At 45.6% G+C, this 23,691-nt stretch overlaps 1 protein-coding gene across 1 annotated transcript; it reads right to left on the bottom strand.

The window, feature by feature from the left end:
* Nucleotides 1-1,682: 1,682 nt before the first annotated feature.
* LOC112230180 (aspartate aminotransferase, cytoplasmic) lies at nucleotides 1,683-13,418 on the bottom strand. Its single transcript, XM_042317126.1, has 10 exons — nucleotides 13,150-13,418; nucleotides 8,747-8,928; nucleotides 7,857-7,980; nucleotides 6,896-7,008; nucleotides 6,134-6,238; nucleotides 5,651-5,801; nucleotides 5,158-5,323; nucleotides 4,459-4,560; nucleotides 4,060-4,106; nucleotides 1,683-2,853 (listed from the first exon to the last, which is right to left on the bottom strand). Exons 1-10 carry the CDS (start codon nucleotides 13,256-13,258, stop codon nucleotides 2,714-2,716), a joined length of 1,239 nt encoding a protein of 412 aa, XP_042173060.1. The 5' UTR covers nucleotides 13,259-13,418; the 3' UTR covers nucleotides 1,683-2,713.
* Nucleotides 13,419-23,691: the final 10,273 nt, after the last annotated feature.

The raw sequence follows: 23,691 nt of genomic DNA on the forward strand, positions 1-23,691 counted from the left end.
GAGAGGAGGGAGGGGAGGAGAGGCATAGAAGATGGGGGCTAGAAGGAGAGGGATAGAGGATAGAGGAGGGAGGGAGGGAGGGAGGGGGGAGGAGAGGCATAGAAGAGGCTAGAGGGGGGGCTAGAAGGAGAGGGATAGAGAGAGGAGGGAGGGGAGGGGAGGAGAGGCATAGAAGAGGCATAGAAGGGGGGCTAGAAGGAGAGGGATAGAGAGAGGAGGGAGGGAGGGGAGGAGAGGCATAGAAGAGGGGGGGGGGCTAGAAGGAGAGGGATAGAGAGAGGAGGGAGGGGAGGAGAGGCATAGAGGATGGGGGGCTAGAGGGAGAGGGAGGAGAGGGATAGAGGATGGGGGCTGGGAGAAAAAGGAAACGTGAGGGATGGAGAGAAAGGGTAAAAGGGGGAGTGATGCTCTGTGGCTCCTGTCATTGGTCAGTGAGGAGGAGAGAAGAGCATCCTTCCTTGGAAAACAGGAAAAAGTGCTGACTCACTATGCTGCATGGGAGTAGAGGCAACAGCCAATCAGAACCCTCATCCTCTTCACAGACACAATGGCCCTGTTTTTTAACTGGAGTAGGATGAGACTGATTTGTCATTTCTTGTTTTTCACCTCAATGGTTAGGGCTAGGATTTGGGGAGGGGAAGCTGATTCTAGATCTGTGCCTGTCAGCAACGTCTATATGGAGTTATTTTAACGCATTTTAACGCATTTTAATGCATTTTTAAAGTGCTATTTCTCTGAAAAATGGTCCTAAATTGAAATGGATAAATTGGACAGATGGTCAGGACTGAAGAACACTGGAGTATGGGGAGAGAGTGGCACCTACACAGAACGTAATACAGAGATATATCTTTTTATAGAAGAGAAATGCATATATGAGAGATGTATTGTAGATAGAGTTTATAATGACTTTATGGGTAAATGAACTCTGGGCATTTTAACAGGGGAAAACCCCTCGGATTTTTGATTTAAAAAATGTACAGAATTAAAAAGAGTCACAAGTTTCAGCTGTCTGACTTTTTAGTGTTCAGACTTCAAACAACAATGTTTTTGTTTAGTCCAGTTGCTGACAGTTATTATGCAGGGCCCGGAGTTTTGTCAGGTTAGGAAAAACTCTGGGCCATAGTTATTACTAATGTCTTAAGGACAAATCACACCATAAGGAACATCACCACTGTGGGACTCAGTGGCAAAAATCCCTTTGTGTATTTCTGGGGGATTCCAAGTCAACTCTCATAAAAATTTGCATAGACAGAAAATATTATCATTAACAATTTTTCAATGGTTGGTGAAGGGATTCGGGGTGTCTGGGATTGAGTGTCCACACAGTGGACCCCAGGAAGAGGAGCTGCTGCTTTCACAACAGGTAATGGGGATCCTAATAAAATACTCAAAACACATCTGTGCTCAGTAAATGACCTGCTGGATGTAGATGAACGGTGGCAATTCAACATGGAGAATCTTTTTTTGGAAAATGGCGGCTGATATTCTGTGGTCAGAGGAAGTAGGCCGACCAGTCAGCCGACCGGTGATTTGAACCGTTCTGATATTCTGTGGTCAGAGGAAGTAGGCCGACCAGTCAGCCGACCGGTGATTTGAACCGTTTGTCGGCAGTGTTTAGTCTTTTAAAACTACAGTAAAAACAGCCATGTACACAGGTAGAGAAAAAGGGAGAAATGACACAGTTTAGTACACGATTCATCATTTATTATGAGCTGTATGAAATGTACAGACAGGATGTCAATATAACGGCGTGAGGCTGTGTGTTGGAAGACCAACTGTATGTGTACAGTGAACAAAACATCAAAACAAACATCACCGTTAAAGGCAGAGGTTAAACAATCCTTCATAAGCAGCATTATTATGAATAGGAGTCTTAACACCAAGTACACACCGAACACAGAACCTAAGCCACAGACATTTAAGTGGTTCAACTATTACCACAGTGGTGGTATGTGCTTTTCCTATAGGACATATCTGCATATAGCTGCTCAAAAGGTTGAGAAAAGGTCATATCACCCTATCAGAGGGCATTTCCTGGTAACGTTTGACCTATAGGCACATGCATGAACTGTAAAGAACCTTTCAAGCCTGTCACATGACATCACAGAGCATTTGATCCACAATGCACCATTTCACACGTTCTAGAATGTTGCGATTGTTAAATGGAACCAGTTCTCTATAAAAGACGTTCAGAAGCGTTGTGGTTGTCTGTAGATAGGAGGTCTGGGGGCTCGTATGTACAATTCATTTTACACAAACGTTTCACTCAACTTCTGGCAATGCTTCACTTTCAAGTGCTCTGAAACATTTTTTTAAAACCAAAGTGCACACAGTCATCTTTTATACATGTTCAAAACCGGAAATGGCACAATAAAATAAATAAAAGGCAACATAACGATCACCAGAAGAGTGAAATACTTCGACTAGAGGTCTGCGTTCAGATTGTTTAAAGATGTCTCAGTAATCTGAGGAGGAGAGAAGATGGACAGAAACCAGTTATACTGTTGATCATTAACATTGATTGCTGTGAACACGTGTCATATCATCGCTCTTCTAAAATGTACAACCAATAGATGGTTCAAGCACTGCTTATAGAGAAAGGGTGTGTTGTCACAGAAGGGGGTGCCTGACGAGACCACACGTGACAATTAACAGTACTTCCTGTGGTGGACAGGAAGCAGAAAGTAGCTGGATGCGGAGGGAGGGTGGGGCCTTACTGGACCTTGGACACTGTCTCATGGATGGACTCTGCGACATAGTCGATGTTCTTGGAGGTGAGGCCACACATGTTGATACGACCGCTGGCCATCAGGTAGACATGCTTCTCCTTAATCATGTACTGCACCTGCTTAGCTGTAGGGAGGAAGGAGGGAGAGAGAAAGGGGAGGGAGAGAGAAAGGGAGGGAGGGAGGGAGCGAGCGAGGGAGCGAGGGAGGAAGAAAGGAGAGGGAGAAAGAGAGGAAAGGGAGAGAGAAAGGAGAGGGAGAGAGAGAGAATGTTATTAAAATTTACAGTCAACTGTCTATGTTGATCATGTAATCAATCTGCTTAGCTGTAGGCTGTAGGGAGGGAGAGAGAGGAAAAATATCTAAGTTGTAGAATTGTATCTGCGTGTGAGGATCTGCGTGTGAGGATCTGTGTGTGTAGTTGAGCTGTTTCTGTAACTTACTGGGAAAATTCCATTAAAAACTCAGTCGTCTCACACTGCCCGGGGCATCGGTTCATATTTTAGCAACAACAAAAACGCCCGGTCAAAAGTGTGATTACAGGTGCACAGATTATGATCGGTCTGCTTGGAGCTGCCTGGGTACATGTCTGTGTGTTTGGGAAACTCTTACGGTTCAGTCCGGTGAAGCTGAACATGCCGATCTGCTAGGAGCTGCCTGGGTACATGTCTGTGTGTCTGGGAAACTCTTACGGTTCAGTCCGGTGAAGCTGAACATGCCGGTCAGCTAGGAGGTGCCTGGGTACATGTCTGTGTGTCTGGGAAACTCTTACGGTTCAGTCCAGTGAAGCTGAACATGCCGATCTGCTAGGAGCTGCCTGGGTACATGTCTGTGTGTTTGGGAAACTCTTACGGTTCAGTCCGGTGAAGCTGAACATGCCGATCTTTACAGGAGCTGCCTGGGTACATGTCTGTGTGTTTGGGAAACTCTTACGGTTCAGTCCGGTGAAGCTGAACATGCCGGTCAGCTAGGAGGTGCCTGGGTACATGTCTGTGTGTCTGGGAAACTCTTACGGTTCAGTCCGGTGAAGCTGAACATGCCGATCTGCTAGGAGCTGCCTGGGTACATGTCTGTGTGTTTGGGAAACTCTTACGGTTCAGTCCGGTGAAGCTGAACATGCCGGTCAGCTAGGAGGTGCCTGGGTACATGTCTGTGTGTCTGGGAAACTCTTACGGTTCAGTCCGGTGAAGCTGAACATGCCGGTCTGCTAGGAGGTGCCTGGGTACATGTCTGTGTGTCTGGGAAACTCTTACGGTTCAGTCCGGTGAAGCTGAACATGCCGATCTGCTTGGAGCTGCCTGGGTACATGTCTGTGTGTCTGGGAAACTCTTACGGTTCAGTCCAGTGAAGCTGAACATGCCGATCTGCTGAGTGATGTGGAGGTGCCTGGGTACATGTCTGTGTGTCTGGTCTCTCAAACTCTCAGCCATGGTCTTTACATTACCCTTCCTACAGTGAAGCTGAACATGGGTCTGCTCAACAGGAGGTGCCTTACATGTCTGTGTGAGGGAAACTCTTCAACAGGGTTCAGTCCAGTGAAGCTGAACATGTCTCCGGTCTGCTAGGTTCTGCCTGGGTACATGCTGGTCTGTCAACAGGAAACTCTTACGGTTCCTACAGTCCGGTGTTGGGACAGCTGAACATGCCTTCCTGCTGAGTGATGTCAACAGGACGTTACCCTTCCTACAGGGGGAGGAGAGAGGAGAGAGAGAGAGAGAGAGAGAGAGAGAGGTCCCAGGTGCCAGGCGTACCCCCAGAGCAAGGGAGTGGGACAGCCTTCAACTGGTCTCTCATCAACAATACACGGTCAGCCATGGTCTTTACATTACCCTTCCTACAGGGGGAGGAGAGAGAGTTGGTTAGTTCAGCCTTCAACAGGACGTTACCCTTCCTACAGCCACAGGGAGTGGGACAGCTTCAACAGGACGTTACCCTTCCTACAGCCACAGGGAGTGGGACAGCTTCAACACTCTATATCACTGATCTGAATGAGAACGGCAGTCTTAGAAAAATCTGCCACCAACAGAACGTGGCTTACAACAATCCCCAATAAGGAAGCACAGTTATTAAAGTCCAACAATGGAGCAGTTGTCAAAACTTGGACTGTACCATTCAGTGAACTCCTCAGGGTTAACTTAGAAGGGTGTGTTGTTGGACTGTACCATTCAGTGAACTCCTCAGGGTTAACTTAGAAGGGTGTGTTGTTGGGACTGTACCATTCAGTGAACTCCTCAGGGTTAACTTAGAAGGGTGTGTTGTTGGACTGTACCATTCAGTGAACTCCTCAGGGTTAACTTAGAAGGGTGTGTTGTCGGACTGTACCATTCTGTGAACTCCTCGGGGTTAACTTAGAAGGGAGTGTTGTTGGACTGTACCATTCTGTGAAGAGAATTGGGTTGTTGAGTATAAAAGGTTATATTTTTGACCGTACCATTCTATGAACAGATCGGGGTTGTTGAGTGTGATGGCTACGATGCGCGCCCCCTGGGAGGGAGGGTTGGACCAGGTGGTCCTGACGATCTTCTCCATCTGGGACAGAACACGGGCCAGGTTGTCTTTATCCTGGGCCACTACCGTCAGGTTACCAACACGCTCATCTGGAGGAGGAAGGAACAAAATGGAGGATTAGCGTCAGAGAGGGTGTTTGACTGGCTGAGCGTTTGTGAGACAGAGATGAAACATGTAAGCAAAAACTGTGGCTATTGGAACACAGCAGCAGACTGTGTGTGTGTGTGTGTGTGTGTGTATGTATGTGTTACATGTTGGTGTCCATGTCCATGTATAATATATGCTATTTAACAGACATTCCATTTTACGTATGGGTGGTCCCGGGAATTGAACCCACTATCCTGGCGTTACAAGCACCATGCTCGAACACCGGAGACACAGAGGACCACGATGCACGTGTCTGTCTATAGACTCACTGTAGAGGCCAAAGTTCTTGGAGAAGGACTGGGCACAGAGCAGCTCAAATCCTTCAGAGACAAAGTAGCGGATGGCCCAGGCATCTTTATCCAGACTGCCTGATGCAAAACCCTGGTAGGCTGAGTCAAAGAACACAAACAGCTTCCTCCTCTGGAGGAGGGGGGGGGAGAGAAGGAACACAGAGAGGGGAGGGAGAAGGGAAAGAGAGAGAATTGAATTGAGAGGGAAGGAAAAACAAAAAAAGTTACCCCAAAATATAAATGAGCCTGATGGATAATGGTTGGGATTATGAGATGTCTGTTCTCCTGGGGAGTATTCATTAGTCTCAGACTGTCGTCACAGAACAGAAACAATTTCATCCAAATGGAAAACTTTTTGCAAAGAAAACTAGAGTTTGTATTGAACAGACTCAGGTAGGTCCCTACCCGTTTGGTTCCGTTTGGTTCCTAGTGAATACACTCCTGCTGTCTCCCCTGTCTCACCTTCATGACCTCAGAGATCGTCTTCCATTCGTCAGGTGTGGGGTCTGTCCCCGTGGGGTTGTGGGCACAGGCATGGAGCACAAAGATAGAATGTTCTGGAGCGTTCTGACAAAATAACACACACCCACATCAATTATCAAGGACAGGATTAGGGATGTGCATTTGAAAGAATGTCTGCGTTCAAGTAATCTCATGAAAATGATTTTGAGTCGTCAAATGTTAGTGTGAAACAGGGCTGACGGCAAAACAGTTTGCAGGGTGTTATCAGTTGTTCAGATTACTGGTTGTTTTGATACACAACTGAAAACCAAGCTGAAATATTAACGCAAGACGATCATCCATAGCTTGTTGTAGACTAAATCGTGCATGATGTCGCTCTAACTCAATTCCCTCCATCCCTACCCCTCCCTCCCTCCCTCCATCCCTGCCCCTCCCTCCCTCCATCCCTGCCCCTCCCTCCCTGCCCTCCATCCCTCCCTACCCATCCCTACCCCTCCCTCCCTCCCTCCATCCATCCCTACCCCTCCATCCCTACCCCCTCCCTCCCTCCATCCATCCCTCCCTCCCCCTCCATCTGTACCTCCCTCCATCCCTACCCCCTCCCTCCCTCCCTCCATCCATCCCTACCCCCCCCTCCCTCCATCCCTCCCCCCCTCCCTCCCTCCATCCATCCCTACCCCCTCCCTCCATCCCTACCCCCTCCCTCCATCCCTACCCCCTCCCTCCATCCATCCCTACCCCCTCCCTCCATCCCTCTCTCACCTCCAGGTCATCCATTATACCGGTCACGTCCAGGCCTTTCTTTTCTCCGTCCCAGTAGTGGTAGGGGCGGATGTCTTTAAACCCAGCATCAGAAAACACTGCATTGTGGTTCTCTATAGGGCGAGAGTAGCAGAAGGAGAAAGAAGAAGATGGTGAGGCGGTGGAGAAGAGGGTATTTGTTCAGTATGTTTGTGCTCTTAAGGGGATCATGACTCAATAGAAGTAGAATATGTTGATTGGGCTCTGTGTGTCTGCTGCTGTGTCTCAGTTATCTTGTCGTCTAAACAGTCCTTATAGGCTCTACGGTTATCTTGTTGTCTAAACAGTCCCTATTGGCTCTACGGTTATCTTGTTGTCTAAACAGTCCTTATTGGCTCTACGGTTATCTTGTTGTCTAAACAGTCCCTATTGGCTCTACGGTTATCTTGTTGTCTAAACAGTCCTTATTGGCTCTACGGTTATCTTGTTGTCTAAACAGTCCCTATTGGCTCTACGGTTATCTTGTTGTCTAAACAGTCCCTATTGGCTCTACCCCCTCCCTCCCTCCCTATCGGTTATCTTGTGTCTAAACAGTCCCTATTGGCTCTACGGTTATCTTGTCGTCTAAACAGTCCCTATTGGCTCTACGGTTATCTTGTCGTCTAAACAGTCCCTATTGGCTCTACGGTTATCTTGTTGTCTAAACAGTCCCTATTGGCTCTACGGTTATCTTGTCGTCTAAACAGTCCTTATTGGCTCTACGGTTATCTTGTCGTCTAAACAGTCCTTATTGGCTCTACGGTTATCTTGTCGTCTAAACAGTCCTTATTGGCTCTACGATTATCTTGTTGTCTAAACAGTCCTTATTGGCTCTACGGTTATCTTGTTATCTAAAACAGTCCTTATTGGTTCTATGGAACCCAGGACTCCCTGGCTAAATCAATTCCATGTAAATGAGTTGGTTGTAGCCCTGCCCACTGACCCCAGGTTGGCGCGGAGACGTAGACGGGCGTGGCCGTGTTGTTGGTGCCGTTGTACCAGCGCCTCAGAAACTCCGCCCCGATCCTCAACGCACCGGTACCTCCCAACGCCTGGACCGCTCCCACCTGGAAAGAGAGAGAAAACGTCAACATTTGGGCAGGGCAAGGCAGAAGACTGTGTGTGTGTTTCCCAGTCCTACTACTCATCCCCCAGGATGTGTGTGTGTTTATGTTGACTTCCACCCCACGATGTAGAATGTGAGTTACAGGAAGTAGAATTTAATTCAGTGCAATTCAAAGAGATTCGACTGAGTCGTGGAACGAGTTCTATTGAATCTGACAGGTCACACTTCCAGATACCAAATAATACATCACTTTTCCCTGGAAACAATGTTCATCAACTCTTTTAACCTTAGTGCTTAGAAGAACCCATTATATTTCCACCAACCATTTCATTGGCTTCTTTTTGAAGGCCTCAGGGTCAACTAATGCTGGGAAATGTAGTATTTCCCCCATATTGAACTAAATGTAAGTGATTAAATATAATAACTGAATATTCACATACAGGTTTGTTTTCTTTGATCATGCATTTCAACATTTTGTCCTGAAAATGGATTGTTTTATATGCATGTATATAAAGACATGTTTGATGTTTCAGACACAAGATGTATACTTATAGACACCTAATGTAGAATAGAAGAGCCATTTGAAATTAACAGAATTTCACTCAATTCTATTTCCTTTCAGTAAAAATTGTAATTCTGTATTCTCCTAACAACTTCAATTCAATAATTCTATGGGAATTTATGAGGCATTCTCAATTCAATTCTCCCCAACTCTGGTATGTGTCTATGTATATACATGTGTCCCTCCCTCCCTCCCTCCTACCTACCCTCCCGTCCTTGATGGCGGGGCTGTCATCGCCCAGGGCCACCTTGGAGGCAGCAGAGCGGAGCTCAGGGAGACCCAGGATGGGAAGATACTCGTGGTTCAGACTGTTGTCCTCCACTATCATCTGCTCTACCTTCTTCACTACGGGCAGGACCCACGGTAGACAGTCATCTGTACGGTAGGCTGAGGAGAGAGGAGACATTATATACTGTATCTAACTATCTAGGCAGGACCCACGGTAGACAGTCATCTGTACGGTAGGCTGAGGAGAGAGGAGACATTATATACTGTATCTAACTATCTAGGCAGGACCCACGGTAGACAGTCATCTGTACGGTAGGCTGAGGAGAGAGAGAGGAGACATTATATACTGTATCTAACTATCTAGGCAGGACCCACGGTAGACAGTCATCTGTACGGTAGGCTGAGGAGAGAGGAGACATTATATACTGTATCTAACTATCTAGGCAGGACCCACGGTAGACAGTCATCTGTACGGTAGGCTGAGGAGAGAGAGAGGAGACATTATATACTGTATCTAACTATCTAGGCAGGACCCACGGTAGACAGTCATCTGTACGGTAGACTGAGGCTGGAGAGAGAGAGGAGACATTATATACTGTATCTAACTATCTAGGCAGGACCCACGGTAGACAGTCATCTGTACGGTAGACTGAGGAGAGAGAGAGGAGACATTATATACTGTATCTAACTATCTAGGCAGGACCCACGGTAGACAGTCATCTGTACGGTAGACTGAGGAGAGAGAGAGGAGACATTATATACTGTATCTAACTATCTAGGCAGGACCCACGGTAGACGGTCATCTGTACGGTAGGCTGAGGAGAGAGAGAGGAGACATTATATACTGTATCTAACTATCTAGGCAGGACCCACGGTAGACGGTCATCTGTACGGTAGGCTGAGGAGAGAGAGAGGAGACATTATATACTGTTTCTAACTATCTAGGCAGGACCCACGGTAGACAGTCATCTGTACACCATCTGTATACAGGGCTCCAGAGTGGCGCAGCGGCCTAAGGCACTGCATCTCAATGCTAGAGGCGTCACTACAGACCCTGGTTCGATTCCAGGCTGTATCAAAACGGGACATGATTGGGAGTACCATAGAGCGGCACACAATTGGCCCAGCGTCACCCGGGTTAGGGTTTGGCCGTCATTGGAAATAAGAATTTGTTCTTAAATGACTTGCCCAGTTAAATAAAAATGCTTTATAATACACACTGTACATGTCTGTCAGCCTGCCTGCGTGGGCAGGACCAACAGCAGGCAGTCATTTACTGTAGGCTGGAAAGACAAACAAGCATTACAGAGTACAATAGCCTAGTTATAATGAGCCTATTTAAAAATGTTAATGGTTGATACCAAAACAACCTTTCATAATGAGCACTAGCAGGCTGCAACATTGCCATAGTGCAGCAGTATGTTCACTTCATGCAGTCTGCTGTCACACCCTGCTCTGCTGGAGGTCACCCTGGCCTGAAGAATAAGTGTGTGTGTGTGTGTGTGTGTGTGTGTGTGCGCACAATCCTGTGCATGTGACTTCCGAGGAGCTTCATTTCCCTCTCTAAGGAAAGCCTTTCAAGGTCTCTCCTTTCCTGTCCAGGCCAGTGCGCTCTACCATTGAGGATCAAATTACAGCCGTTGATATTCAGTTACCAAAGTTCACAACAAATAGCTAGACAAGCTGGCTGGCCTACACCAGGCCCTGGTCTAGTCTAAGGAGGAACTACAGACATGTAGGCTAGCTGGCTGGCCTACACCAGGCCCTGGTCTAGTCTAAGGAGGAACTACAGACATGTAGGCTAGCTGGCTGGCCTACACCAGGCCCTGGTCTAGTCTAAGGAGAAACTACAGACATGTAGCCTAGCTGGCTGGCCTACACCAGGCCCTGGTCTAGTCTAAGGAGAAACTACAGACATGTAGGCTAGCTGGCTGGCCTACACCAGGCCCTGGTCTAGTCTAAGGAGAAACTACAGACATGTAGGCTAGCTGGCTGGCCTACACCATGCCCTAGTCTAGTCTAAGGAGAAACTACAGACATGTAGGCTAGCTGGCTGGCCTACACCATGCCCTAGTCTAGTCTAAGGAGAAACTACAGACATGTAGCCTAGCTGGCTGGCCTACACCAGGCCCTGGTCTAGTCTAAGGAGAAACTACAGACATGTAGCCTAGCTGGCTGGCCTACACCAGGCCCTGGTCTAGTCTAAGGAGAAACTAGACATGTAGCCTAGCTGGCTGGCCTACACCAGGCCCTGGTCTAGTCTAAGGAGAAACTACAGACATGTAGGCTCGCTGGTTAGAAGCTACTTTTCTTTATTGTTCCCCCCTTCCTGCATTTCATTAATACCAAATACTGATTCATCAAGGTCACAAAACAAGCCCAACTAGTTTTTTTATAACAGTTCCTCAACACACCCTGTTTCTACTAGAATCAGTCTCTCACCGCCAACAACAACCAGTCGATATTTTCCCAGTCCTGTGTGGTGTTATGAGGCCCTTGGCTCTGGGTTCTGTAGATACTACCAAGGGAGTACGACCGGAACTGACTTTTCCTAGCAGGTTGAGCTAACCCCTTCCCTTTTCCTAGCAGGTTGAGCTAACCCCTTCCCTTTTCCTAGCAGGTTGAGCTAACCCCTTCCCTTTTCCTAGCAGGTTGAGCTAACCCCATCCATTTCCCTAGCAGGTTGAGCCAACCTCATCCATTTCCCTAGCAGGTTGAGCCAACCCCATCCATTTCCCTAGCAGGTTGAGCCAACCCCATCCATTTCCCTAGCAGGTTGAGCCAACCCCATCCATTTCCCTAGCAGGTTGAGCTAACCCCATCCCTTTTCCTAGCAGGTTGAGCTAACCCCATCCCTTTTCCTAGCAGGTTGAGCTAACCCCATCCCTTTTCCTAGCAGGTTGAGCTAACCCCATCCCTTTTCCTAGCAGGTTGAGCTAACCCCATCCCTTTTCCTAGCAGGTTGAGCTAACCCCATCCCTTTTCCTAGCAGGTTGAGCTAACCCCATCCCTTTTCCTAGCAGGTTGAGCTAACCCCATCCCTTTTAACCCCATCCCTTTTCCTAGCAGGTTGAGCTAACCCCATCCCTTTTCCTAGCAGGTTGAGCTAACCCCATCCCTTTTCCTAGCAGGTTGAGCTAACCCCATCCCTTTTCCTAGCAGGTTGAGCTAACCCCTTCCCTTTTCCTAGCAGGTTGAGCTAACCCCATCCCTTTTCCTAACCTTAACCTAAGTCTTCTAACCTGCTACGTACATTTTCCCACCCTGCTGAGTAAATTCTCCTTACCTGCAATGAAAAAGTCACTTCCAGTCATAGCTGTACTCCTAGGTTCCCCAACTGGCCGAATTTGGCCCGCATGCTTTTTTTTTTTTGGGGGGGGGGGCTAGCTCCAAATGATTTTGGAAATCTGTTCCAAAGTATTCCCACGCACAATAGTGAGATATGTGATCATATGAAAATATGTGATTATGTTCTAGTCAATTATTATATCTGTTTGGGCTTCTTGCCGTAAATTTGCTGTCATCAAATGACCATCGGCTCAAGAAAAACAATGGTCCCGGTGTAGAATCTAGTTCATGAGTCCTGCTGTTCTCCCTCTAGTCAGAACCATTGTTCACCTGTCTGTGTCTGTCGTTGTGAATTTAACAGAGCGTGGTTTGGGGAACAGGTTGAAACGGTGAGTGAGAAGATACAATCATGTATTCCCTACAGCCTTGGCATTGGAAGACTGATGAATGGAAGGGATGACGATATAACCTAGTAGTGAAGGCAGAGTGATCTATTCCAAACCCAACACATGCATAACTATCTGTTCTGTACTGCATCCAGCAATCATTTTCTTTCCATCAGCTACAGAGCCCACTGGTCATAGAGATCCAATTCCTAATTCTATGGCAATGGTATTCAGACCTCTTCTCCAATGTTTAGGAATGACCACAGACCTAGACCTTTTGGAAGGTGTGTCACCCTACGACTGGTGATAAGTTAACAGTTTATAATACACTTCTATTGCGGACTGCCTGTTCTGTATGGACCGCACGGGTTCTCGTAGAATCAATCATGAGGTCACATTGCTTTCCAATGTCCACCAAATGTCAAACTCCAGAATGAGCAGCGTTTTATAAATGCTTCCATGATAGATACTAGCTAGATGCCCCTGTATTAGCAGAAAACTATGGCTGATATATGCGGCAGTTTAGTTGCACTTCGACTAGTCTGTTAGCCTGCATGCTAACGAGGAAGGTCAAAGCCATGTTAGTTGGCAAGCATTCTAATGTCATGCTACTCAAACTAGTGCCCGTGGTCCAAGCAGTTTACCCGTCTGTGTTGCACATTCTAAACGTAAGTTAGCACAGCTTGTTGGAGCTTCTCTCTCTTACCTCCGACTCCCAAATTCACCTTCTGCGCGTGAGTGTCCTCTCTGAAATCGGCAGTCAGTTTAAAAACGGCCACTGGAGGGGCTTGAGGTACTTCGGCGAATATAGACATGATTATAACGGATCCCGGTACAGAGAAGAGGAGACAGTCGTTCTTGTTCAGTACCTCGCCGGTAGGCTGCAGCGGTGAGACAGGCGATTGAGCTTCACCTTCAAAGCGCTACAAGGTACCACTGTGAAGCAGGAAAGAATAACTAAGTACTTCCGGGTCAGAATAAAGAGACAGTGCAAAGCCTAAATGTTCAACAATTGTTTTGTGTGTGTTCTCATATAATTTATTGAACTGTACGTTGTGTTGCATTGAAAAGGAGGGTCCATTTTACTCAGACTTCTAGTTTCCCAAATCTACAGAGTTTACACCCAGAGGAGCGCCCTGCCCCTTTCTTGCTAAGTATTGCTTATTCTTTCTGGCGGAACGGAGGTCTACAAGGCAAACTGGAACCAATGTCTGGAACGGGCGTCAACCCAATGACCAATGAGATAGCATGGAATACTGACCGGGGCTGCAAGACAGCCAATGAGAGCCAAGCATCTGAAAGGTCAAGGGCTAGTGCAGCTGTATGGCTGTGCACATGGAAATGATTAGGTTGTTTGAATAGGTGATATCAAAGCAACTGGATATAATTTTACATCCTGTATGTTGATATATATTTTAGCTACTGTACTTATCAAACGTATTGTATCTGACATTTTAGGAAAATATCATAATTGTGGCTTTAGTCCCGAGAGCAAATTAGACACTGTCTGCAAGTGACTATACAGGAGATTATGAATAGATTCATAAAGATTCAATTACATAAAAATAAATAGCATAATGAATAAACATAGTTCTGAATGTTTGATTACGGGCTATTAAACATATGCAATTACTCTTTGCGCCACTAGATGTCAGCCTTAGCTAGCAAAGCAAGATATGCTGTCATTTTATCCCAGGGTTTCCCAACCCTGTCTTTGCATTTAATAAATATGCAGCTCCAAAAATAGTTTGGTGACCAAGAATATTAACGGTTTACTTTGCAAGCTCACCAGCAACGGGGCATGAAGCAACAATAGGCCTACTGGTCTTTTGGTATGTACAATTTGCTTGAAATTGATCATTTAATTATTAAGCTTGCATTTGGAATATGTTGTTCAAATTCATTATTACATCATCAAAATGTGTTGTAGACAAAATAAAGAAACGGGTTGTCTGGTAGCATCAATAAATAGACTGGCTGGCTCTTAGAATGAATAACTTGGACTTGACTGGCTCTTAGAGTGAATAACTTGGACCTGACTGGCTCTTAGAATGAATAACTTGGAGTTGACTGGCTCTTAGATTGAATATCTTGGACTTGACTGGCTCTTAGTATGAATAACTTGGACTTGACTGGCTCTTAGAGTGAATAAATTGGACTTGACTGGCTCTTAGAATGAATAACTTGGACTTGACTGGCTCTTAGAGTGAATAACTTGGACCTGACTGGCTCTTAGAATGAATAACTTGGAGTTGACTGGCTCTTAGAATGAATAACTTGGACTTGACTGGCTCTTAGAATGAATAGCTTGGACTTGACTGGCTCTTAGTATGAATAACTTGGACTTGACTGGCTCTTAGAATGAATAACTTGGACTTGACTGGCTCTTAGAATGAATAACTTGGACTTGACTGGCTCTTAGAATGAATAACTTGGACTTGACTGGCTCTTAGAATGAATAGCTTGGACTTGACTGGCTCTTAGTATGAATAACTTGGACTTGACTAGCTCTTAGAATGAATAACATGGACTTGACTGGCTCTTAGAATGAATAACTTGGACTTGACTGGCTCTTAGAATTAATAGCTTGGACTTGACTGGCTCTTAGAATGAATAACTTGGACTTGACTGGCTCTTAGAATTAATAACTTGGACTTCACTGGCTCTTAGAATGAATACCTTGGACTTGACTGGCTCTTAGAATGAATAGCTTGGACTTGACTGGCTCTTAGAATGAATAACTTGGACTTGACTGGCTCTTAGAATGAATAACTTGGACTTGACTGGCTCTTAGAATGAATAACTTGGACTTGACTGGCTCTTAGAGTGAATAACTTGGACTTGACTGGCTCTTAGAATGAATAACTTGGACTTGACTGGCTCTTAGAATGTACGACTTGGAATTGACTGGCTCTTAGAATGAATAACTTGGACTTGACTGGCTCTTAGAATGAATAACTTGGACTTGACTGGCTCTTAGAACTTCCGGCGCCGACAGAGATGGCCGCCTCGCTTCGCATTCCTAGGAAACTATGCAGTTTTTTGTTTTTTTACGTGTTATTTCTTACACTAGTACCCCAGGTCATCTTAGGTTTCATTACATACAGCCGAGAAGAAATACTGAATATAAGATCAGCGTCAACTCACCATCAGTACGACCAAGAATATGTTTTTCGTGATGCGGATCCTGTGTTCTGCCTTACAACCAGTGTAACGGAGTGGATTACATGCAGCGACCCAAAAAAAACGACTCAGAAAAAGAGGGAAACGAAGCGGTCTTCTGGTCAGACTCCGGAGACGGGCACATCGTGCACCACTCCCTAGCATTCTTCTCGCCAATGTCCAGTCTCTTGACAACAAGGTTGATGAAATCCGAGCAAGGGTAGCATTCCAGAGGGACATCAGAGACTGCAACGTTCTCTGCTTCACGGAAACATGGCTAACCGGAGAGACGCTATCCGAAGCAGTGCAGCCAGCGGGTTTCTCCACGCATCGCGCCGACAGAAACGAACATCTTTCTGGTAAGAAGAGGGGCGGGGGCGTATGCCTTATGACTAACGTGACATGGTGTGATGAAAGAAACATACAGGAACTCAAATCCTTCTGTTCACCTGATTTAGAATTCCTCACAATCAAATGTAGACCGCATTATCTACCAAGAGAATTCTCTTCGATTATAATCACAGCCGTATATATCCCCCCAAGCAGACACATCGATGGCTCTGAATGAACTTTATTTAACTCTCTGCAAACTGGAAACGATTTATCCGGAGGCTGCATTCATTGTAGCTGGGGATTTTAACAAGGCTAATCTGAAAACAAGACTCCCTAAATTTTATCAGCATATCGATTGCGCAACCAGGGGTGGAAAGACCCTGGATCATTGTTACTCTAACTTCCGCGACGCATATAAGGCCCTGCCCCGCCCCCTTTCGGAAAAGCTGACCACGACTCCATTTTGTTGATCCCTGCCTACAGACAGAAACTAAAACAAGAGGCTCCCACGCTGAGGTCTGTCCAACGCTGGTCCGACCAAGCTGACTCCACACTCCAAGACTGCTTCCATCACGTGGACTGGGAGATGTTTCGTATTGCGTCAGACAACAACATTGACGAATACGCTGATTCGGTGTGCGAGTTCATTAGAACGTGCGCTGAAGATGTCGTTCCCATAGCAACGATTAAAACATTCCCTAACCAGAAACCTTGGATTGATGGCAGCATTCGTGTGAAACTGAAGGCGCGAACCACTGCTTTTAATCAGGGCAAGGTGTCTGGTAACATGACTGAATACAAACAGTGCAGCTATTCCCTCCGCAAGGCTATCAAACAAGCTAAGCGCCAGTACAGAGACAAAGTAGAATCTCAATTCAACGGCTCAGACACAAGAGGCATGTGGCAGGGTCTACAGTCAATCACGGACTACAGGAAGAAACCCAGCCCAGTCACGGAGCAGGATGTCTTGCTCCCAGGCAGACTAAATAACTTTTTTGCCCGCTTTGAGGACAATACAGTGCCACTGACACGGCCTGCAACGAAAACATGCGGTCTCTCCTTCACTGCAGCCGAAGTGAGTAAGACATTTAAACGTGTTAACCCTCGCAAGGCTGCAGGCCCAGACGGCATCCCCAGCCGCGCCCTCAGAGCATGCGCAGACCAGCTGGCCGGTGTGTTTACGGACATATTCAATCAATCCCTATACCAGTCTGCTGTTCCCACATGCTTCAAGAGGGCCACCATTGTTCCTGTTCCCAAGAAAGCTAAGGTAACTGAGCTAAACGACTACCGCCCCGTAGCACTCACATCCGTCATCATGAAGTGCTTTGAGAGACTAGTCAAGGACCATATCACCTCCACCCTACCTGACACCCTAGACCCACTCCAATTTGCTTACCGCCCAAATAGGTCCACAGACGATGCAATCTCAACCACACTGCACACTGCCCTAACCCATCTGGACAAGAGGAATACCTATGTGAGAATGCTGTTCATCGACTACAGCTCGGCATTCAACACCATAGTACCCTCCAAGCTCGTCATCAAGCTCGAGACCCTGGGTCTCGACCCCGCCCTGTGCAACTGGGTTCTGGACTTCCTGACGGGCCGCCCCCAGGTGGTGAGGGTAGGCAACAACATCTCCTCCCCGCTGATCCTCAACACTGGGGCCCCACAAGGGTGCGTTCTGAGCCCTCTCCTGTACTCCCTGTTCACCCACGACTGCGTGGCCATGCACGCCTCCAACTCAATCATCAAGTTTGCGGACGACAACAGTGGTAGGCTTGATTACCAACAACGACGAGACGGCCTACAGGGAGGAGGTGAGGGCCCTCGGAGTGTGGTGTCAGGAAAATAACCTCACACTCAACGTCAACAAAACTAAGGAGATGATTGTGGACTTCAGGAAACAGCAGAGGGAACACCCCCCCCCATCCACATCGATGGAACAGTAGTGGAGAGTGTAGCAAGTTTTAAGTTCCTCGGCATACACATCACAGACAAACTGAATTGGTCCACTCACACAGACAGCATCGTGAGGAAGGCGCAGCAGCGCCTCTTCAACCTCAGGAGGCTGAAGAAATTCGGCTTGTCACCAAAAGCACTCACAAACTTCTACAGATGCACAATCGAGAGCATCCTGGCGGGCTGTATCACCGCCTGGTATGGCAACTGCACCGCCCTCAACCGTAAGGCTCTCCAGAGGGTAGTGAGGTCTGCACAACGCATCACCGGGGGCAAACTACCTGCCCTCCAGGACACCTACACCACCCGATGCTACAGGAAGGCCATAAAGATCATCAAGGACATCAACCACCCGAGCCACTGCCTGTTCACCCCGCTGTCATCCAGAAGGCGAGGTCAGTACAGGTGCATCAAAGCTGGGACCGAGAGACTGAAAAACAGCTTCTATCTCAAGGCCATCAGACTGTTAAACAGCCACCACTAACATTGAGTGGCTACTGCCAACACACTGTCAATGACACTGACTCTACTCCAGCCACTTTAATAATGGGAATTGATGGGAAATGATGTAAATATATCACTAGCCACTTTAAACAATGCTACCTTATATAATGTTACTTACCCTACATTATTCATCTCATATGCATACGTAGATACTGTACTCTATATCATCGACTGCATCCTTATGTAATACATGTATCACTAGCCACTTTAACTATGCCACTTGGTTTACATACTCATCTCATATGTATATACTGTACTCGATATCATCTACTGTATCTTGCCTATGCTGCTCTGTACCATCACTCATTCATATATCCTTATGTACATATTCTTTATCCCCTTACACTGTGTATAAGACAGTAGTTTTTTTGGAATTGTTAGTTAGATTACTTGTTCGTTATTACTGCATTGTCGGAACTAGAAGCACAAGCATTTCGCTACACTCGCATTAACATCTGCTAACCATGTGTATGTGACAAATAAAATTTGATTTGATTTGATTTGAATAACTTGGACTTGACTGGCTCTTAAAATGAATAACTTGGACTTGACTGGCTCTTAGAATGTACGACTTGGACATTTATACTGACTCTACACATCCACTCCCATACATTTATACTGACTCTACACACCCACTCACATACATTTAAACTGACTCTACACATCCACTACCATACATTTATACTGACTCTACACATCCACTCCCATACATTTATACTGACTCTACACATCCACTCCCATACATTTATACTGACTCTACACATCCACTACCATACATTTATACTGACTCTACACATCCACTCCCATACATTTATACTCCCATACATTTATACTGACTCTACACATCCACTACCATACATTTATACTGACTCTACACACCCACTCCCATACATTTATACTGACCTACACACCTACACATTTATATCCCTGTCCCCTACCATACATTTACCTACTGACTCTACACACATCACTTTAGTATCCCATACATTTATACTGACTCTACACCCCTATACATTTACCTACCTACATACATTTATCCCCTGACTCTACACACCCACTCCCATACATTTATATCCCTGTCCCCTTACCCCTATACATACCTACCTACATCATTTAGTATCCCCTTACCCCTACCATACATTTACCTACCTACATCACTTTAGTATACTGACCCTACACACCCCCCCATACATATACTGACTCTACACATCACTTACATTTATCCCTGTCCCCACTACCCCTATACATACCTACCTACATCACTTTAGTATCCCTGTCCCCTTACCCCTATACATACCTGCCTACATCACTTTAGTATCCCCTTACCCCTATACATACCTACCTACATCACTTTAGTATCCCCTTACCCCTATACATACCTACCTACATCACTTTAGTATCCCTGTCCCCTATACATACCTGCCTACATCACTTTAGTATCCCTTACCCCTATACATACCTACCTACATCACTTTAGTATCCCTGTCCCCTATACATACCTACCTACATCACTTTAGTATCCCCTTACCCCTTACCCCTATACATACCTACCTACATCACTTTAGTATCCCCTTACCCCTATACATACCTACCTACATCACTTTAGTATCCCCTTACCCCTATACATACCTACCTACATCACTTTAGTATCCCTGTCCCCTATACATACCTACCTACATCACTTTAGTATCCCTGTCCCCTATACATACCTACCTACATCACTTTAGTATCCCCTTACCCCTATACATACCTACCTACATCACTTTAGTATCCCCTTACCCCTATACATACCTACCTACATCACTTTAGTATCCCTGTCCCCTTACCCCTATACATACCTACCTACATCACTTTAGTATCCCCTTACCCCTACACATACATACCTACCTACATCACTTTAGTATCCCCTTACCCCTACACATACATACCTACCTACATCACTTTAGTATCCCCTTACCCCTATACATACCTACCTACATCACTTTAGTATCCCTGTCCCCTTACCCCTATACATACCTGCCTACATCACTTTAGTATCCCCTTACCCCTATACATACCTACCTACATCACTTTAGTATCCCCTTACCCCTATACATACCTACCTACATCACTTTAGTATCCCTGTCCCCTATACATACCTGCCTACATCACTTTAGTATCCCTTACCCCTATACATACCTACCTACATCACTTTCGTATTCCCTTACCCCTATACATACCTACCTACATCACTTTAGTATCCCCTTACCCCTATACATACCTACCTACATCACTTTAGTATCCCTGTCCCCTATACATACCTACCTACATCACTTTAGTATCCCCTTACCCCTATACATACCTACCTACATCACTTTAGTATCCCCTTACCCCTATACATACCTACCTACATCACTTTAGTATCCCCTTACCCCTATACATACCTACCTACATCACTTTAGTATCCCCTTACCCCTATACATACCTACCTCCATCACTTTAGTATCCCTGTCCCCTTACCCCTATACATACCTACCTACATCACTTTAGTATCCCCTTACCCCTATACATACCTACCTACATCACTTTAGTATCCCTGTCCCCTTACCCCTATACATACCTACCTACATCACTTTAGTATCCCCTTACCCCTATACATACCTACCTACATCACTTTAGTATCCCCTTACCCCTATACATACCTACCTACATCACTTTAGTATCCCTGTCCCCTTACCCCTATACATACCTACCTACATCACTTTAGTATCCCCTTACCCCTATACATACCTACCTACATCACTTTAGTATCCCCTTACCCCTATACATACCTACCTACATCACTTTAGTATCCCCTTACCCCTATACATACCTACCTACATCACTTTAGTGTCCCTGTCCCCTATACATACCTGCCTACATCACTTTAGTATCCCTTACCCCTATACATACCTACCTACATCACTTTAGTATCCCCTTACCCCTATACATACCTACCTACATCACTTTAGTATCCCTGTCCCCTTACCCCTATACATACCTACCTACATCACTTTAGTATCCCTGTCCCCTATACATACCTACCTACATCACTTTAGTATCCCCTTACCCCTATACATACCTACCTACATCACTTTAGTATCCCCTTACCCCTATACATACCTACCCCTATACTACCTACATCACTTTAGTATCCCCCCCTATACATACCTACCTACATCACTTTAGTATCCCTTACCCCTATACATACCTACCTACATCACTTTAGTATCCCTGTCCCCTATACATACCTACCTACATCACTTTAGTATCCCTTACCCCTATACATACCTACCTACATCACTTTAGTATCCCTGTCCCCTATACATACCTACCTACATCACTTTAGTATCACTTTATACATCCCCTATCACTTTAGTATCCCCTTACCCCTATACATACCTACCTACATCACTTTAGTATCCTGTCCCCTTACCCCTATACATACCTACCTACATCACTTTAGTATCCCCTTACCCCTATACATACCTACCTACATCACTTTAGTATACCCCCTTTAGTCCCCTTACCCCTATACATACCTACCTACATCACTTTAGTATCCCCTTACCTACCCCCTATACATACCCCTACCTACATCACTTTAGTATCCCCTTACCCCTATACATACCTACCTACATCACTTTAGTATCCCCTTACCCCTATACATACCTACCTACATCACTTTAGTATCCCCTTACCCCCTATACATACCTACCTACATCACTTTAGTGTCCCTGTCCCCTATACATACCTGCCTACATCACTTTAGTATCCCTTACCCCTATACATACCTACCTACATCACTTTAGTATCCCCTTACCCCTATACATACCTACCTACATCACTTTAGTATCCCTGTCCCCTTACACCTATACATACCTACCTACATCACTGTAGTATCCCTGTCCCCTATACATACCTACCTACATCACTTTAGTATCCCCTTACCCCTATACATACCTACCTACATCACTTTAGTATCCCCTTACCCCTATACATACCTACCTACATCACTTTAGTATCCCCTTACCCCTTACCCCTATACATACCTACCTACATCACTTTACCCCTATACATCCCCTATACATACCTACCTACATCACTTTAGTATCCCTGTCCCCTATACATACCTACCTACATCACTTTAGTTTAGTATCCCTATACCCCTATACATACCTACCTACATCACTTTAGTATCCCTGTCCCCTATTCATACCTACCTACATCACTTTAGTATCCCCTCCCTTTACCCTATACATACCTACCCCCTATACATACCTACCTACATCACTTTAGTATCCCCTTACCCCTATACATACCTACCTACATCACTTTAGTATCCCCTTACCCCTATACATACCTACCTACATCACTTTAGTATCCCCTTACCCCTTACCCCTATACATACCTACCTACATCACTTTAGTATCCCCTTACCCCTATACATACCTACCTACATCACTTTAGTATCCCCTTACCCCTATACATACCTACCTACATCACTTTAGTATCCCTGTCCCCTATACATACCTACCTACATCACTTTAGTATCCCCTTACCCCTATACATACCTACCTACATCACTTTAGTATCCCCTACCTACCTACTTTATACCCCTATACATACCTACCTACATCACTTTAGTATCCCCTTACCCCTATACATACCTACCTACATCACTTTAGTATCCCCTTACCCCTATACATACCTACCTACATCACTTTAGTATCCCCTTACCCCTATACATACCTACCTACATCACTTTAGTATCCCCTTACCCCTATACATACCTACCTACATCACTTTAGTATCCCTGCACATTGTAAATATGTTATTATTTCGGACCTTTTCAATATTTCCTGTATATAGTACGCTTACTTACTTACTTTATTGTGTATTTCATATTTGTATTATTTCTCATGTGTTTTTTCTAGTATTACATTGTTATTTATTATGGCATTGTTGGGTTTTGAGTTTGTAAGAAAAGCGTTTCACTGTACTTGTGCATGTGACATTAAAACTTAAAACTTGTTTCCCTCTCTCTTAGTGGTCTTCATGTCAACATGCAGGTGTGCTGCATCTCTCCCTCTCTTTCTTCACCCTCTCTCTCCTTTACTCTTCCTCTCTTTCTCCCCCCTCTCTCTCTCCTTTACTCTTCCTCTCTTTCTCCCCCTCTCTCTCCTTTACTCTCCCTCTCTTTCTTCACCCTCTCTCTCCTTTACTCTTCCTCTCTTTCTCCCCCTCTCTCTCTCCTTTACTCTTC

The sequence above is a fragment of the Oncorhynchus tshawytscha genome, unplaced genomic scaffold (assembly GCF_018296145.1).
Source record: "Oncorhynchus tshawytscha isolate Ot180627B unplaced genomic scaffold, Otsh_v2.0 Un_contig_3970_pilon_pilon, whole genome shotgun sequence".
Classification (NCBI taxonomy): domain Eukaryota; kingdom Metazoa; phylum Chordata; class Actinopteri; order Salmoniformes; family Salmonidae; genus Oncorhynchus; species Oncorhynchus tshawytscha.